Here is a 19,291-nt window from a genome sequence, read left to right on the forward strand (position 1 = left end):
GTCAGTGAAACAAACATCCCATGGAACAAAACAAGAGAGGAGCTGTAAGATCAGGGACTGATTAGTGCTAAAAACAACTCTTTATGCTTTTACACTCGTATTTGTAATATTTACACATAATAATGGAATAAATGTGCATGTTCATATTATCCTTCTGATGTCTGTTTTGTTGAAAACCTCATTAAACATAATTAAACACCAGTGTTCTAAGAAATAACCAATTTCATAACTATTTATTTGTATTATTTATTATTTCTGCTCAGCTGCTGTTCATGAAGAGCTATTTTTCTTGGAGGAAGAACATCGTTGGTTTGGTGGATTAGATGTAGTTTGTGTTGGTTTTGATTCTTGGCAGCAGGTCTGCTCACTGTAGGTGAGTATGTTAGTGTGGCTTAGCACACCTTCAGGCCTTAAACACAAGAGATGACCTCTGACCCCTGTAGGTCACACTGTCAAGTTCAGCCATGAAGAATACAACATGATTATTAATAAGAATTATTCTCTGAGTGATTCAGGCACACAGCCAACATGTGATGAACACCTTGGGTTGAGGATGAAGATGAATATCAAGGTGTTATGTACAACAAGACAGGAAATGGAGGGAAAGGGCCTTCAAAATAAAAGCATGCAATTGTCATGGTGCAACGTGGATGACAGGCTAACAAAATACATTAGCTCATTACATATATTTTAAACTACAAAAAATAACAAATTATACAAACATGATGATAAAATAAATGTATACAATAGAAAAAAAGAAAAGGTGTTTCTTTGCTAAAGAAGCTCTTGTTCTGTCGATTGTAGGGTGAATTAGCCTAATGTGGGACATATCTTGCATTTCAGACTTCTTTAATTTATTGTGATATGAAGCCAATACATTAAATCAAACCCAGCACCACTCTGAAATCTCCAGGATGTGTCCTAATCAAACCAAGAAAAGAAAATGCAGATATCACACTCATAAAAGAAATGGTAGACATATCAGTACTCTTATTGACAAGTTGTCTCAGACTAATCTTTTTTTCCTAATATGGGACACAATACGTCTGTTAAAAGACCTAAAAATCACCTTAATTAATGTAGAAAACACTCGAGGTTAAATGTGCAATGATCCCATATTCAGTCATTTTACCACTTACAGTGTTATTGCTGTTACAAAACCCCTAGGCTTATGGGTGTGTGTTTTACATAGAGAATTACACAACATCAATAAGACTATAAATAAATAAAATATTTATAGTAAATTACAAACTATATATATATATATATATATATATATATATATATATATATATATATATATATATATATATATATATATATATAGTATTTAATTTTCCCGTTTCACCTTCTGATAGTGAGCTAACCAGTTAACACATAGGTACAGACTGAAGTGGTGATTTATTGTATGGAGTCTGGTGAGGTAACAGCTAACCAGTTAACACACAGGTAGCCTACAGACTGAGGTGGTGATTTATTGTATGGAGTCTGGTGAGGAAACAGTGTGTGACTGCTACTGCTGGTCACTTGACACCTGAAGGAGTTCAGTTTGAAGGAAGAAAACAACCAGGAAGTAACAGAGGAGGAAACAAACAGAATCAAACTCTCGAACATCTTCTTCTAAAGCTCTAAAGCTTTGAAATAAGAGCGTTAACTTTAAAGAAGGAGTTGATCCTGCGGGTTCCGGTCAGAGGTCCTCGTTACCACCGAGATGGACATTGATCCGGTAAGTGATAAAACCTTACTGTTGTTCACCGTGTTTAACGGCAGACTCGACATGCAACAGGTGGATTACCGGATAGAATAAGTTACATTTGACTTCAACCTGTTGTACCTGCCGTCTGAAAGTTACTTATTTAGTTAGTTAGTTACCTGAGAGAGAGTTTAAACTTCTATCCTAACTGATCTTAACTAAAGGGCCTGATTCCAGCGCAGAAAGCAGACAGTCTCATCAGGTCTAAATACTGTTTCTCTTAATGTTGCTTTCACACACTTCACATAAACTTTGAATCCGCTAATATATCATTTATAAAGTCAGGTTTTTATTTCAGTCACTAACCGAGAAAACGGTGTTTTTCCGCATATTTCACACGTCCGACTCCGCTTCACTGTCTGTCGGTTGTTGTTGGTCGCCTGCAGCCAAACTCCATAAAGACAAGTGCTAATTTAACGCTCTCTAGTTTCTCTAGTGAGAGAAGTGAAACCCTGACGGTCCAGGGGGACTGGGACACTCTGAACGGGACCCCCAACTCTCTACTGACACTAAACTCAACTGTTACATCTGGAGATCATTCAGATTAGCCACTCTTAGATTAGCTCATTCAGATTAGCCACTCTTAGATTAGCTATTTAGATTAGCTCATTCAGATTAGCTACTTAGATTAGCTAATTTAGATTAGCCACTCTTAGATTAGCTATTTAGATTAGCTCATTCAGATTAGCTACTTAGATTAGCTAATTTAGATTAGCCACTCTTAGATTAGCTCATTCAGATTAGCTACTTAGATTAGCTCATTCAGATTAGCCACTCTTAGATTAGCTAATTTAGATTAGTTAATTTAGATTAGCCACTCTTAGATTAGCTAATTTAGATTAGCTACTCTTAGATTAGCCACTCTTAAATTAGTTAATTTAGATTAGCTACTCGTAGATTAGCTATTTAGATTAGCTAATTAGATTAGCTAATTTAGATTAGCTACTCTTAGATTAGCTACTCTTGGATTAGCTAATTTAGATGAGCTCCTCTTAGATTAGCTACTGTTAGATGAGCTATTTAGATTAGCCACTCTTAGATTAGTTAATTTAGATTAACTACTCTTAGATTAGCCACTCTTAAATGAGTTAATTTAGATTAGCTACTCGTAGATTAGCTATTTAGATTAGCTAATTAGATTAGCTAAATTAGATGAGCTCCTCTTAGATTAGCTACTCTTAGATGAGCTATTTAGATGAGCTACTCTTAGATGAGCTACTCTTAGATTAGCTAATTTCGATGAGCTACTCTTAGATTAGCAGTCGGTGCCTCCCATGCGTTAGCAGCACAGTGGGTTAATATTTCCTCAGAACTAAAAGAGTTGTAAAAGTTGTCATGTTGTGGAGTGAAGTCATATATTATTCTGAAATAAATTCTAAATATATTTGTATATCATATTAAACCTTAAACTATATGTTAACTATATGTAGATGAATCATATAATAATAAATATAGTAATATATGGTTGAACTGTGAAAGCATCAGTTTCATGTTGGAGGTAGATCCTCATTAGAGCCCCGGTCCCTAACTGGACAACACACTAAAACAATGAGATCATTTAAACCACTCATTAAAGTTCAGTGTACTGTTTGAAGATCCTGGACGTCCTGGAAGACTTCCAAGGACCTGGAGCCCTGATAGGGGGAGTTCAAGATGTTTAAACTGAGTTTTACTACGTTGACACATATAGTTTAAGGTATAATATTATATTTTAGAATTTATTTCAGAATAATATATGAGTAAAACAAAACTTCACTCCACAACACGACAACTTTTACAGATGCTTTTGTTAATAACATTAAATTAAACTATATGTGTCAACGTAGTTAAACTCAGTTTAAACATCTTGAACTCCCCCTACCAGGGCTCCAGGTCTTTGGAAGTCTTCCAGGACATCCAGGATCTTCAAACAGTACATTGAACTTTAATGAGTGGTTTAAATCTAATGATAGATAGATAGATAGATGGATAGATGGATAGATGGATAGATAGATGTACTTAATTGATCCCAGGTTGGGAAATGATTGTGTTCCAGCAGCAGGTTATCCAGACAATGTACAGCAACTGTACATAAAATGTACATGTCAACACTAGAGAAATATATCCATAGAATACAAAATATAAAGAATATTGGAATACACTATAAATATACCCTACTACTACAACTAGCATAAATAATCTAAATTATACACATAGAATAACTATATACATTAGCAAGTGTGCAAGATCCGTTTTCTTCTTTAATAATAACTAGTTGAGGTAGTAAACGTGCAGATGTGTGTTGTCCAGTGAGGGACCGGTGGCTCTAATGGTTCTCTGTTGGACTACCAGACCTTTCACAGTTAAACCAGTGACCTCTGAGGCTGTGAAACTTTACCTCCTTGCTTTACTCTGAAAGTCCAGTAAACATGTGAGGTGAATCTCTCCTGACTGAGCTGTACAGAGGAGAGACGAGATGAACCAACAGCCTGCAGCGTTCACTACTGTCTGTTCTACGTCAGCATCCATCAGGGAGCGTTGATAAAAGGTTCTACGTCATCATCCATCAGACAGACGGATATCAGCGTCCGTCTCCACATTAGAGCGGTTTCACATTTGACTAGATTAGAAGTGAGCAGGGAGGATTTAATGTGACCGTCAGACGGAATCCATCTTTTGCATTTCCAGCCACAGTCCCCTCACCGTCGGTGGGAGTCAAACAGTGGAACAGGAAAGATGGGATTTATCTCATTCACTTCCTTATGTGTCATTATTATGAATCACATGCGTATTTATTACTAGGTGCCTTATCGCCAGGCTTTTGTTTGAGTTGTCCAGAAGTCACTCTCCATGTACAGCAGAGGAACACCTGTCCAGATGTTAGAACAGAACAGTGTTAATGCATGGAAGTCAGTACGGGCATGTGTCTGTCCCGTCTCCCTCTCTCTCTGTGAGTGGTGATACCTGAGAGCCGTCAGCCATTCAGTGGTCTCTCTAAACCACTGGACCTGGTCCAGCTACAGGGTTTTAGAAAGGCAGAGGCACATCTGATACGAAGGCTAACATGTATGATATAATAAAGACATAAGTACAGTATGTATGTATGATATAATAAGGACATAAAGAAATATGTAACATGATCAAACAGCTACAGAGAGTGTCAAAGAAACGGTACTGCATCAACCAACAGATCCAGAGGCAAAGGAAAAGAAAGAGTGGAGGAAAATGAACAGAATAAATCAGAGAACAATGAAGGAGGAGAGATAATGGACCAAAAGACAGGAATAAAGAAGGAACAGAGGGAGGAGGTAGACGGCAGATGACGCAGTAAAACCTGCTCTGTTTCCTGGAGACGGGTTGTTTACAGTCTGGTGCTCATGGGACATGAAGGCCCTGCAGACACACACACACACACACACACACGTACACACACACACACACACACACACACACTGTATATAACCTCTGTGCTTTGAAATCCCATGTCAGACTGTGTGAGATCACAGCTGATCTTCCTGTTGAGGGCTGACTCGTTGTAGCAGCGTTCCCAGAGACGTCAGTAGGGGGAAATAAATCGCTTCACTTGTGTATCGCAATTTATTATTTTTTTTTTTACTATTTCTAAATAGATGTTTTAATACCAGAATTGATATATTTGCTTAATCTGAGTCTATTTGGAGGTAGAAGGAAGTTACCGCTTTTATTGTTGTAGTCTAAGTAGCGTGACGTCAGCGTGGATACGACCTGCACCCTCCATTGTTAAATCCAGCGTGGTAAACACTACACATCCAGTAAAGGATGGAAACACTTTAGGTTCACACATTGCAGGAAAAGCAGAGCTAGACATCACGACTTAAGCTGCATGCTAACTCTGTCACGGACAGGAAACATTATCGTATCGCCGTAACGTGCGGTGGAGCCGGCCGTCGCTCTCGTCTCCGTGGTCAAATGGGCCGACGCTACAACTGTAGAGCACCCAGATACTGACATTTGTGTTCTCTGCATTGAAACGGCCCCGATGGAGCTGACCATGGATGGATAAAGAGAACGGAGCTGACGGGAGAGCTAGAGACCACCTTGGAGAAGTTAGAGGAAGTAGACACGTGGGAAGTAGACACGTGGGACTACGTCCGCTTTTCAAAATAAGGTGTTAACAAAGGGAACTGTATATACAAAATACATCTATGGAAATAAGATTGATGGATTATATTCACCAGAAGTATAAAACATTACATGTCCCTTATAAATTAAAAAGAAAATACCACTAATCTGTGAGGGAAATGTCTTTATTCTTTGATTTTTGGTTTGCTGGATAAAAAAATTTCATAAATAATTCCTGACAATGATCCTGATATATTTGACTTCAGGACATCTCTGACTACATACATGCTGAAAATCAAACATTTTACTGGATCAAATTAGATATTGTCCAAAGTCAAAGTCTCTAGAAGTGTCTGATTCATCTTGTTGCCTTCATGGTCTTGTGATAACAAAGTTAACAAGAATCACAATAAAGCAGAATATCGAATCACAAGACTTAAAAATCACAAAACATATCGAATCGGCACCCAAGTATGGTGATTGTATTGAATCAGGAGTTGGGTGAATGGTCCCAGCTCTAGACGTCAGAGGACCACGGTGTGACTGACAGCAGAGAAGGAGTCCAGTCCTAGCAGGCTACATGTAGTCAGTGATCCTGCCTGAGCTTCATTACTGTCAGGACCTCAGCAGCTGCACTGACACGATTCCACAAACACATGAGATAAACTGGCAGCTGAATTCCAAAGTGTTTTTCTCTTTTTTTTCCACTAATAAAAAGTCTTTATTGCAGCTCACGTGTTCTACTTTGTTCCTCAACTCATTTTGTGTCCCGTCCCAGGAGCGGGGGGGAGTAGCGGCGGCGCCAGAGCCTCAGGACAAGGTGCAGACCCTGAAGGATCAGGTAGATGGAGTGAAAGACATCATGACGCACAATGTGGACCGGATCCTGGCCCGGGGAGAGAGACTGGATGACCTCATGGGCAAGTCGGAGGACCTGCAGGCCGGGGTGAGTCCTACCGCATCCTGGACCTCTGATTGGTGGACCAGTGGGTTGAGATGTGGACTATAGTCCACGTTCATCCTGGACCTCTGATTGGTGGACCAGTAGAACCAGTTAGTCAGATTCATTACAGAACACAGATGAACTTGTTAGTGAGGCGTTGTTCCAGCTGCACCTCGTTAGGTGATGAAGCTCGTTAACCCGCCAACATCTGGTCTGAGGCTCCTCGCTGTCCAGGCTGCTGGTTCAGCCTGCTGGTTCAGCCTGCTTCATGAGTTCAGGTGATAACAGCAACCATGTGTCCCAGGTAGCCGTACTAATGAGCCATCAGTCACACACCAGTAAAATTGTCACATCATATTTGAGTTTCTTTTTGTGAGTTCATATAAATATAAATGGAACTGATTGTGTTAAATGGACATGTGATGTCGTCTCATATCGACCGCACGCCGCTGAATCGGATCAAATCAAATTGACATATTCATCACATTCATCAATCACAGCAGCCCGCTCTCAGGTCATCAAATACCGACGCTGTCACGGCCCTCGCCGTCTGATAGCGAGGCACCTGTTAGCGTGTGTGATACATAGAGGCGGTATTTGATGACCAGCGGGTTGTTTTAATGTGCTTCAGTGTTTCCCTGCTCTTCATCTCTCTCTCCTCTGCTGAGTGCAGAGTGATGCTATCAGTGTGTCAGATTGACTAACAGTAGTAAAGACAGTCGGCCTCCTCAGTTCTCAGGTGATAGGAGCAGCAGCGTCTCCGCTATGTATGACGGCTGCCAATGACAGCAGAGACAGCTCAGCACTTTACAGGCTGGTTAGCCCCGTTAGGACATCCTGAGTGGTTGAAGCCCTCGACCAACCAGCCTGTGAGTGAGTCCTAGCAGCAGTCTGCGCCTCTAACCAGCTGTCAGGTATTCAGGAGGGGTTGACATTCACTCTGTAGCTCGCTCTACCATCGCTGCTCTCTCTCTCTCTCTCTCTCTCTCTCTCCCTCCCTCTCCCTCTCTCTCTCTGTCTCTCTCTCTCTCTCTCTCTGTCTCTCTCTCTCTCTCTGTCTCTCTCTCTGTCTCTCAATTCAATTCAATTCAATTTGCTTTATTGGCATGACTGTCAGGTGAACAATATTGCCAAAGCGTCAATTCAATAATAATAATAATAAAAAATAACAAAATAAAAACAATAACATATATATATATATATATATATATAAAACATATACAGACGTAGGCAAAATCGTTGGTACCCTTCCGTTAAAGAAAGAAAAACCAACAATGGTCACTGAAATAACTTGAAACTGACAAAATTAATAATAAATAAAAATTCACTGAAAATTAACTAATGAAAATCAGATATTGTTTTTGAATTATGGTTCAGCAGAATCATTTAAAAAAACAAACTAATGAAACTGGCCTAGACAAAAATGATAGTACCCTTAACTAAATATTTTGTTGCACAACCTTTTGAGGCAATCACTGCAAACAAGTGATTTCTGTAACTCTCAATGAGACTTCTGCACCTGTCGACAGGTATGTTGGCCCACTCCTCGTGAGCAAACTGCTCCAGCTGTCTCAGGTTTGAAGGGTGCCTTCTCCAGACTGCATGTTTCAGCTCCTTCCACATATGTTCAATAGGATTTAGATCAGGGCTCATAGAAGGCCACTTCAGAATAGTCCAATGTTTTGTTCTTAGTCATTCTTGGGTGTTTTTAGCTGTGTTTTGGGTCATTATCCTGTTTGAGGACCCATGACCTGCAACTGAGACCAAGCTTTCTGACACTGGGCAGCACATTTCGCTCCAGAATGCCTTGATAGTCTTGAGATTTCATTGCACCCTGCACAGATTCAAGACACCCTGTGCCAGATGCAACAAAGCAGCCCCAGAACATAACCGAGCCTCCTCCATGTTTCACATTAGGTACAGTGTTCTTTTCTTTGGATGCTTCATTTTTGCGTCTGTGAACATAGAGCTGATGTGACTTGCCAAAAAGCTCCAGTTTTGTCTCATCTGTCCAAAGGACATTCTCCCAGAAGCTTTGTGGCTTGTCAATATGCATTTTGGAAAATTCCAGTCTCGCTTTTTTATGATTTGGTGTCCTCCTCGGTTGTCTTCAATTAAGTCCACTTTGGCTCAAACAGTGACGGATGGTGCGATCTGACACTGATGTACCTTGACCTTGGAGTTCACCTCTAATCTCTTTGGAAGTTGTTCTGGGCTCTTTGGTTACCATTCGTATTATCCGTCTCTTCAATTTGTCATCAATTTTCCTCTTGCGGCCACGTCCAGGGAGGTTGGCTACAGTCCCATGGACCTTAAACTTCTGAATAATATGTGCAACTGTAGTCACAGGAACGTCAAGTTGCTTGGAGATGGTCTTATAGCCTTTACCTTTAACATGAAGGTCTATAATGTTCTTTCTAATCTCCTGAGACAACTCTCCTTAGCTTTCTGTGGTCCATGTTCAGTGTGGCACACACCATGATACCAAACAGCACAGTGACTACTTTTCACCCTTTAAATAGGCAGACTGACTGATTACAAGTTTGAAGATACCTGTGATGCTATTTACAGGACACACCTTAGTTTAACATGTCCCTATGGTCACATTATTTTACATCTTTTCTAGGGGTACCATCATTTTTTGTCCAGGTCAGTTTCATTAGTTTGTTTTTTAAAATGATTCTGTTGAACCACAATTCAAAAACAATATCTGATTTTCATTAGTTCATTTTCAGTAAATTCTTATTTATTATTACTTTTGTCAGTTTCAAGTTATTTCAGTGACCATTGTGGGTTTTTCTCTCTTTAACGGAAGGGTACCAACAACTTTGCCTACGTCTGTATATACACATATATACAATTCTCGCTCTCTCTCTCGTGCTCTCTCTCCCTCCCTCTCCCTCTCTCTCTCTCTCTCTCTCCCACTCGCTCTCTCCCTCTCTCTCTCTCTCTCCCTCCCTCTCCCTCTCTTTCTCTCTCTCCCTCTCGCGCTCTCTCTCTCTCCCTCTCCCTCTCTCTCTATCTCTCTCTCCCTCTCTCCCTCTCTCAACCTGTTTCTGGTGCTGTACAGAGAGAGAGAAAGACTCACAAAATAAATAAGTGAATAAAAAGCGATGAGCCAGAGATTCACACAAGTTCACACTAGAGGGGCAAATGATTCACTTTTCTTTCCTGAGAATTAAAAGTCAAATTAAAAGTAGGTTTATGAACATAACGTTGCTGTTGTAGTGAACTTATTATTTGGTTATTTTCATTCTTTTCAAGTCTCCAGAATGAAGGAAACAAAGTCTCTGAAACTCAGATTTTTCTGGAGTAGGACCATCAGTCAAGCACATCAGTGTCTGAGGTTTGAGGTTAACATGTACTGTATGACCACGATGTGTTGCTTCAGTGGACTGACAGCTCTCCCCCCCCCCTCAGGCTCAGCACTTCAAGCAGACGTCTCAGAAAGTGGCTCGTACCTTCTGGTGGAAGAACGTCAAGCTGGTCGTGCTCATCGTGGTGGTCGTCCTCATCATCGTCCTCATCATCATCCTGCTGGCCACCGGCGTCATCCCTATCGGCTCCTCCCCGGTGCCTCCTATAGTCCCCATCACCACCCCCAAGCCAAAGTAATAGATAGATATATATATATATATATAGACTCAATCAAATAGCTGCTGTCTGGTGAAGACTTCACTACTCCTGACTTAGTTTCTACTGATAGCTTTCATTGTATCACATATCTATTTATCTATTTAAGGAGCTGGAACTGAACAAACCTTTAAAAAATCCTTCCAGACATTTGATCAATTAGTGAGAATTAAAACAGAAGTGAGTGGAAGGTGTGACGTCTTCACCCGACAGCAGCAGAAACCCTGAAACCCTGTCCCTGTCCTTGTCCTCAGAGGACGCCTCCTACTAGCTCCTCTTTGTTTAACCGTTTCCCCTCCAGTGGTTCTTCCATCCTGTCACTTTACCGTGTGTCCAGCCTCTCAGTAGACGTGAGGTCTGTCCTGAATGTTAGCACTGATGTGCACCTTGACAACAGGCAGTTTGTGTGGTCTAAAAGATGAGAGATGTACTTCCTAAAGCAACCAGGCACTGTGTTGTTTCTGCTGACGTTGACATTAAATGTGGACCATTTGAAGGTCCCACTGTGTTTAATGAAAGGCTCTGTGGTGGTGTGGTGGATATGTATTATGGTGTGTTACCGTTCAAAGTGCTTCCTGTTTCTTTATAGTCAGACCATCTAGAAGAAGTGATCATCTGCAGATGGTCTTTTTAAATCTATTCAAACTCTAGTCATATTAAACACCCCACTGTGTCTAACTCTAGTCATATTAAACACCCCACTGTGTTTAACTCTAGTCATATTAAACACCCCACTGTGTCTAACTCTAGTCATATTAAACACCCCACTGTGTTTAACTCTAGTCATATTAAACACCCCACTGTGTCTAACTCTAGTCATATTAAACACCCCACTGTGTTTAACTCTAGTCATATTAAACACCCCACTGTGTCTAACTCTAGTCATATTAAACACCCCACTGTGTCTAACTCTAGTCATATTAAATACCCACTGTGTCTAACTCTAGTCATATTAAACACCCCACTGTGTCTAACTCTAGTCATATTAAACACCCACTGCGTTTAACTCTAGTCATATTAAACACCCCACTGTGTTTAACTCTAGTCATATTAAACACCCCACTGTGTCTAACTCTAGTCATATTAAATACCCACTGTGTTTAACTCTAGTCATATTAAACACCCACTGTGTTTAACTGTCACTGCCAGCCAACCAGCTGAGAGACATCAGTTACAGTCCATGGCGCCCTCCCCCCCCTGCTGGCTCCATGTCCACCAGTAACCCCCCCCCAAAAAAAACTCCCACCTCAGTCTGCTGTTACAGGACCAGTTTAGCCCCTAACTGGTCTAAATAATCCTACTATGGAGTGTAAATAGTCCACATAGTCTCACCTATATGTATATTAGCAACAGCCTTTAATCAACGACTGTTCTTTAGAGGCGATTTATTTAATGCTTGATGTCTTCATGTTCTATTTTGAATCAGAAATGAACCAATGAGCTGAATGTGATTTCTGTGTAAACAGTTAGTGATTCATCAGAACAGCTCAGTTACTCTGCTGTTCATTGTTTTCTGTAGTAGTAGGTATATAAAGGAGGCTCTGGGTAGTAGTAGTCCTCACACTCCTACTGATGTAATCCATGCTGCGCCAGTTTAGTTTAGTTTAATAAGATGCCCAGCAGCGGCGGCGGCGGCGGCAGCGTTGCATCAGCAGCAGCGGCTTTGCTGCAGCAGCGGCTTTGCTGCAGCGGCGGCTTTGCGGCAGCGGCGGCATTGCAGCAGCTGTTCTTCCTGAGCTGTGACAACAGACATCACATCCCAGCTGCAGCAGCTCCGTCTCTGTAAACTGATGAAACACCTGAATCCTGCTCAGCTCACCTGTGATCCACCTGAATGTCTGAAGGCTCTTATTCTGATGATTTATGGTATTTAATGGTTTTACTGGTTTTACTGGTCTGATATGAAATAAATAGTATTTACCTATACTCTGTTGTGATGGTGTCTCCTCCTTTCTACACATTACACATGACGTCCAATTGTGTTTTTTTGCAAATTATTTTTTGTCATTTCTCCTCGTGGAATTAGGTTTTCTCATTTTTCATTTCAGAAAACGAAAAAAACATGGCATTTGTGTTTTTTCGTATTATAACGTACACGGACCAGCACCCTTTTTATAGTTGAGATCGTTCAATCTGGAGAAAAGTGGTGAACTAACGGACCAACGGACAGACGGACGTGACCATCCCTGGAGACCGCTGGCACTGTGACGAAGGCTGCAGCAGAACGTTGCTCTGGGTTGTCTCATGTGAGACGTCCAGGTACATGAAACCAGAAGAGCTGCTACGCTGAGCTTCCTGCTCTATAAAGGTCCCTTCAGATGGCATAATCCTTAATGTGATGTGATTCTTGCTGGTAGGGGTCAGTTAGGGGTCAATCCACAGTGTCAATCAGTGGGCCACCAGCTCTGGAGAGAAAGACAGTGAAAGGCCGGACTGTTAAATCCATTCTGATTAGTGTGTTTCACCTTTAATTAAGATCATGTCACCAGTGAAGGTAGAACCTGTTTTTCAGGAAGCTTCTTCAGGACGTCGTGGGATCATTAGATGTATTGTGTTGGTGACAGACTTTAACACAAACACAGCACGAGACAAGACAGACATGGTGAGTGAATATTCTATTTTGGAGGAACTGCTTTACTATGAAGGTTAGAGAGAATGCTTTTTAAGAATATGCTCTGACATCGTCCATTGTCCCATACGGTAGTAGTGGGACAATGGGACACCATAGCTGCCATGCAAAGTCTTCTTTATTTAAATCACAATTATGATTCACAAAAGAGAGATGAATGTCAGTGAATGTGTCTTCTTGTCGTGGCTCAGAGGGCAAAGGTCAAAGAGCAACCTGTCAGCATACTAACAGCTCTATGAATGTCCTGCTGCAGGGCTCCTGTCAGTCTCTTGTTGGATTACTGTCCCCACTGGACCTCGGGTGCTGCTTTTTCCCTCTAACATTTAACCTCTCCAGACATCACACCTATTCACCCTAGAGGAGACACCTGGCCTCTCTTCATCAGCTACAGCAGAGCAGACATCCTGGGTCCCAGCTTCACCTTCACCACTTTGGTTTCTTACTCTTGAGACATTTCTTTAGAGCTCACGTCCCGCAGTAGGAACAGAAACCTTCAGCATGCAGCGAAAAATCACACCACAGACGGCTGGGCGGTGTCTCATCTCTACGGTATGTTACCGAACCAGAAGGATGCATCCTCACATTCCTTCAGGGAGGAGGAGCTGCACCATCGCCTCTTGTTATGTCATCAGTTATAATCATTCAGGGTTCATTGATTGACTGGAGGCCTTTAGCCCGACTCACTGCTCTGTTTGGGACTGTGGGACCGGGGCTGTGGGACCAGGGCTGTGGGACCAGGACTGTGCAACCAGGACTGTGGGATCAGGGCTGTGGGACCAGGGCTGTGGGACCAGGACTGTGGGACCAGGACTGTGCGACCAGGACTGTGGGACCAGGGCTGTGGGACCAGGACTGTGGGACCAGGGCTGTGGGACCAGGACTGTGGGACCAGGCAGCTCTGAGGCTCAGACCGTCTCCATCTCAACGTCAGTAGCCAGAAAGCTGCTGCAATCCTGCAAACTTGAGAAGGTTCCTCCGTTTGACATCTCAACACGTTCTCATCCCAACTCGTCCGATACTGACGCTTTGGCAGCGTCACTTTACGGTCGCACTAAACACGTGTTTAAGGTTGTCAAGTAAACAACTAGACTAACACTGGCTTAGCTTTAGGCAACAAAACCACTAGAGTTCGATCTAGTTAAGAACTACATGGTTGGGTTTAAAACTACTACGTTAATACAGTGAAAATGAAACTGAACGTTGTGAACACGGGACATGCATAAAACAGCTGATTGTAACGTGACATACGGGACAGTAACAGCGGTCTCCTGGATGATGTGTTTGTTGGACCCTTCAGCTCCCCTCCCACCACCTGGTGTCTGTTAAAGCTACGTCACCACAGTCACTCCCAGCACATTTTCCCTGAGTAGACATTGTAGTTATTGTAACCGGTGCATCTCATACCGACGCTAAAGGGTGTCTTGAGCGTTGGTATCTAACGCCGACGGCGGTGACAAAGCGCCGGTATTTGACACCCTGGGAATGAGAACGGGCTGTTTGGCTGAGGGAGCGATAGGGAACGTATTACACCTGGAGAGAATGAGGAACATGATGACAACTAGAGAGGAAATCTTTTTATTAATCTAAAGACTTAAAGTTATCAACTACTTTTAGTGCTTCAACCTAAACCGCCCATTCAACATCTCACCTGTAAATATTTAACTTTTTAACTTGTTTTGAAATTTTGCCTTTTCAGATTTTAACTACTTTATATCCTGTTACAAAACGATGCACCTGTCACAGTCTGGTTCTGGGACAGGTGTCCTCAGACTGCTTGTAGACTGGACTGAGTTGTATCTGTGTTTTGGGTTTTCTGTACTGGTTTTCCCTCCTTTGACCACCTACGCCAAGCCCCCAGAAAGAGCGCCGGTCGTTGATGCCAACTTTCGTAGTGGCCAGACGGCGGTACTACAATTTCCGTGTCCGTCACATGATGCCATCGGGCCCAAAAAGACTTTTCCCGTAGACTTCCATTGGGAAAGAGACGTCTGTAACTCAGAGGATCATTTATTTTTAGGTGAATCAACTCCCCAGTATGAACACCCTAATAGTCCTGATTTAAATCATCAGGTCCTAAAAGTTATAAAACGCACTAACAGCTGAATCCAGAGTTATTTCCCTTCCTCTTTTCATGTGAATGAGACCCAGACCGAGGCTGGATCGAGGGCTGGGAGGAGGAGTTAGCAAGCTGTGACGACAGCGTGATATCTTTGACCCCGAGTCATGTGACCGAGTCACGTGACCAAGCGGACGCTACTGCGCCTGCTCTATGTGCCCAATGGATGAGGAAGATCGCCAGATGATCCGGGTACTTTTCCAGGCAGAAGTGGAGTCATTTTGTCTTCATACTCCACTGAGACACTCTGATAGGAATGAACGGGGCCCCGCCTCCAACGCTGGATCCACTTCTCTTTATACATCCATGATCTACACACCTGCTCTGAATCAGTCTCGTTAGTTCTTCCCAGCCAATCAGCTCCCTGCTCATTCCTCTGTCTAATCACCTCATTCCCCTATCCCCCTGAGCTTCTCCACCCATCTCTCCACCTGCACTTCATCCTCTCCTCAGATCATTCATTCATTTTCTGTAACCGTTTATCCTGTTCAGGATGATGGGGTCGCTGGAGCTGATCCTAGCTGACATTGGGTGAAGGAAGGCTACACCCTGGACAGGTCTCTAGACTAGCACAGGGCTGAAACATAGAGACAGACAACCATTCACACTCACATTCACACCTACGGGACATTTAGAGTCAACAATTAACATCGTCAGACATTAAGCTGTCTTTGGACTGTGGGAGGAAACCGGAGAACCCGGGGAGAACATGCTAACTCCACACAGAAGGGGCCCAAGCTGGATTCAAACCTGCGACCCTCTTGCGACAGTTCTAACCACTGCACCACCGCGTACCACCCTTGTCAGATCAGTTGTATTTAAGTCCTGGTTTTCACTTCAGTCTTTGCTGGAACCTTGGTTTTGTTGTAAGATGTTCCGTTCTGCCTCGTCTGCACAGGATGTTGTATTCATATTATTTCGCCAACCTCCTGTTGCCTGTAATCTCCTGGATTTGGTCCACCTGCTCCACTCTCCCTGGCAGCACCATCAAATCAGAGGAAAAAGATCATGTTTTTTTTAAATACAGTATTACTCCCTGAAATGTCTCGGAGTAAAAGTATAAATAAACAGCAAATGCAAATACTTTAGTAAGGTGCAGTATTTGTTTCCAACAGTAGCTGCAGTGAAACAGTCTGGAAATTAAAGGTTGTTTCAGTTAAACTGTAAAATATAGTTCAATTCTTGCATGTAATGCCACTATCTGACTAACTAACTATCTAACTATCTGACTAACTAACTATCTGACTAACTAACTAACTATCTGACTAACTAACTATCTAACTATCTGACTAACTAACTATCTAACTAACTATCTAACTAACTAACTAAGTAAGTTGTCTCTCCAGGAGCCGGGAGGAGTGACGGAGCCTCAGGACAAGATACAGACCTTGAGGGATCAGGTAGACGGAGTCACAGACCAGATGAAGGGGAACATGGAAGATCTGATTAATCGAGCAGAAAAGAGCGCCGACCTCCTCGCCAAGTCAGAGGAAATGGAAAAAGGGGTCAGTGTTACTGCCGTAGTTTATCTTCTAATGATCTGTGTAAAGTAGGTAGTGTTGTGAGTGTTCATATTCATACACTAATGCATGTTTGGTGTACTGTGTGGTTACAGTGGGATGTGAGGTCAAATAAAGAGGTCGATGACCTCAGTGTTACAACAAGCCAGTAGAGGCCATCCCATAATCAAGACATGACAGTAGCAGAACACAGATGAACCTGAAATTAGCACCAGCCAAATGCTGGTAAAATATGCTTGTAGCTGCTAAATTTGCTTCACTGACCAGACAAAAAAACAATGGTAGTCTACTGAGTGGCTTGTCAAATTTTGAATCCACCAGCCACAGTGGCAGGTGGACAAAAAAGTTTATTTCCAACACTACCTCCATGGCCATGGTGAAGGCTAGCAGGGAGATGGTGCATCCTGCCATGATGCCTATATACAGACGTAATGTAAATGTGTAAATGTTGTTCTAGAAGCTGTTAGAAGATGATGTTGGCGAGTTTGGGGTCAAAGTCTTGCTTCATTGTCTCGTCTCCCCTCCCCTCCCCCCTCAGGCTCAGCAACTGACGCAGACGTCTCGGAGAGTCGCTCGCAGCTACCGGTGTAAGAACGCCAAGCTGACCGTGGTCATCGTGGTGGTCGTCCTCATCATCGTCCTCATCATCATCCTGCTGGCCACCGGAGTCATCCCTGCTGGTGCACCTGTTCCTCCTATAGTCCCCCCCACCACCACCCGCAAGCCATAAACACACACACACACACACACACAATGTATATATACAATCATAAACAAAGTACTACTCACACAGGTCAGTGCATGAATCTCAGATACCTGCGTTAACAAAGGACAGCAGCTGCTGCCTTGAGGCTACCAGCACAGTTAACCCTTGTTAAGGTGTCTCACTGTACAGCAGCTGCTCTGGTGTCCTCAGAGGACAAACATGTCCATGTCAAAAAACTGCCATAAAAATATTACATATTAATATTATTTTCCACTTTCACTGAGTTAAATCTTTTAACCAACCAGAACTACCAAATATTCATTTTCAGAATTTTTAGTTTGTTTACATAATGCCAATGTGTTTTTTTATGAAAAAGCCCACACAAAAATTTAATTATTTTTGTACCCTGTAATTTGCAGGTCATAATCTAAAGCATTACCATAAATTACCATTACCTTTAAGTGTATGAATGACAGCAAGATGGACGTATGAAACACATCTGGTCTTATTGATAATGCAGAGATGTCTGTAGAAGGTTAATGGCCATCTGTAATCTAGACATGGCTTCAGTTTGAGATGAGCCAAACACATCCAGGACTGTGTCATCTGCAAAATGTTGATATTTTAAGTCTGTGTTGGAGTAATGCTAGTTTTAATTAGATTATTGTGAGAGCTGGAAAGCATCTCCCTCACTCAAGGTGGACAGAATACACACATGCACAGTGACGGTGTAAAGTTGGACAAAACAATCTAATACAGGAAGTGAATATGCTTATGTTGTGCTTTTATTTTGGTAAACTACTAATCACGCTCTCTATGAGGTCTCCAGCTGCCATCAATCACCTCGTTAGACCAAACCAAGTGGCAGGGAAGAGAGAGGGGTGAGGGTAGTGGGGTTTCTGTGTTAACCTGGGATTGTTTGATGTTTCTTAAGTTTATAATACTTACATACATACTATTTAACTTGTGTTAGACTGTATAGTCATGTGTATTTTGTATATATTAGTATGGTGATGATTTATTTGTAAATACAGTTAATTCATTTATTTGGTGTGTTCAGGTTCACATTATTGTTAGGAGGGTCCATTTGCTAATTAGGCCAGCTGGAAAAGGAGCTTGGGAGTGATGGTGTGGGGATTTCAATTCACATAATTCATTGTGGGGGAGCAATAGCACAGATGCAAATGGTGTAGTTGCAGAAGAATTTTATAGATGATCACTGTTTGGTGTGTATTAATAATGGGGAGGGAACACGATGTAATTGCACTCAAAACAGAAGCAGCACTTGACCTAACATTTGAAAATAGTACTTTAGCAGGTGTAAGCACATGGAAAGTAATAAAGCATACTATAATGGGCAGCGATCACTACCCCGTACTGATTAAAGTTGGTGCAAAGATTTATAATGATAAGGGAAAGAAAATTCCTAGATGGAAGTTGGAAAATGCTAACTGGGATGCTTACCAAGAGATAAGTGCAACGAGATGTGGGGGAATTAAAGAAGATTATCAAATGGATGTAAACATATTTAATGGTGAACTAGTTCATGAAATAATTCAGTCCGCTGAGGAAACCATCCCAAAGAGTACAGGAACTAAACGTACTAAGAATGTACCTTGGTGGAATAGCGAATGTAGCAAAGCCATAAAAACAGAAATAAAGCATTTAGGGAACTCAAAAAACTTCATTCGCAGGATGCTTTGATCCAGTATAAAAGGGCACAGGCAATAGTAAGGAAAACAATAAGAACCCCAAAACACACATTTTGGAGGCAATATTGTAGCAGTATTGGAAGAGAAGTACAGCTTTCAGATGTCTGGGGCATGATCAGGAGAATGGGTGGGATCAGAAGGAGTTATAAGTTACCAGTGATGAATAATGGGGATCAAATGGCTGTCAACAACCTAGAAA

General features: G+C 42.0%; 2 protein-coding genes across 3 annotated transcripts; both read left to right on the forward strand.

Moving 5' to 3' along the window:
- The first annotated feature begins 1,453 nt into the window (after positions 1-1,453).
- Positions 1,454-12,335, forward strand: vamp8 (vesicle-associated membrane protein 8 (endobrevin)). The gene is made up of 3 exons (XM_074637058.1): positions 1,454-1,726; positions 6,612-6,779; positions 10,197-12,335. The coding sequence occupies exons 1-3, from the start codon at positions 1,712-1,714 to the stop codon at positions 10,389-10,391; spliced, it is 378 nt and encodes a 125-aa protein (XP_074493159.1). The 5' UTR covers positions 1,454-1,711; the 3' UTR covers positions 10,392-12,335.
- Positions 12,336-12,429: 94 nt separating this feature from the next.
- Positions 12,430-18,718, forward strand: LOC141768743 (vesicle-associated membrane protein 8-like). Of its 2 annotated transcripts, none has more exons than XM_074637055.1 (3): positions 12,430-13,011; positions 16,501-16,659; positions 17,213-18,718. In XM_074637055.1, exons 1-3 carry the CDS (start codon positions 12,889-12,891, stop codon positions 17,402-17,404), a joined length of 474 nt encoding a protein of 157 aa, XP_074493156.1. In that variant the 5' UTR covers positions 12,430-12,888; the 3' UTR covers positions 17,405-18,718. The 2 variants fall into 2 exon arrangements, with proteins under 2 accessions (XP_074493156.1, XP_074493157.1); XM_074637056.1 differs by lacking the exon at positions 12,430-13,011 and adding an exon at positions 14,682-15,711.
- Positions 18,719-19,291: the final 573 nt, after the last annotated feature.

This window comes from Sebastes fasciatus, chromosome 6 (genome assembly GCF_043250625.1).
Source record: "Sebastes fasciatus isolate fSebFas1 chromosome 6, fSebFas1.pri, whole genome shotgun sequence".
In the NCBI taxonomy this organism is placed as follows: domain Eukaryota; kingdom Metazoa; phylum Chordata; class Actinopteri; order Perciformes; family Sebastidae; genus Sebastes; species Sebastes fasciatus.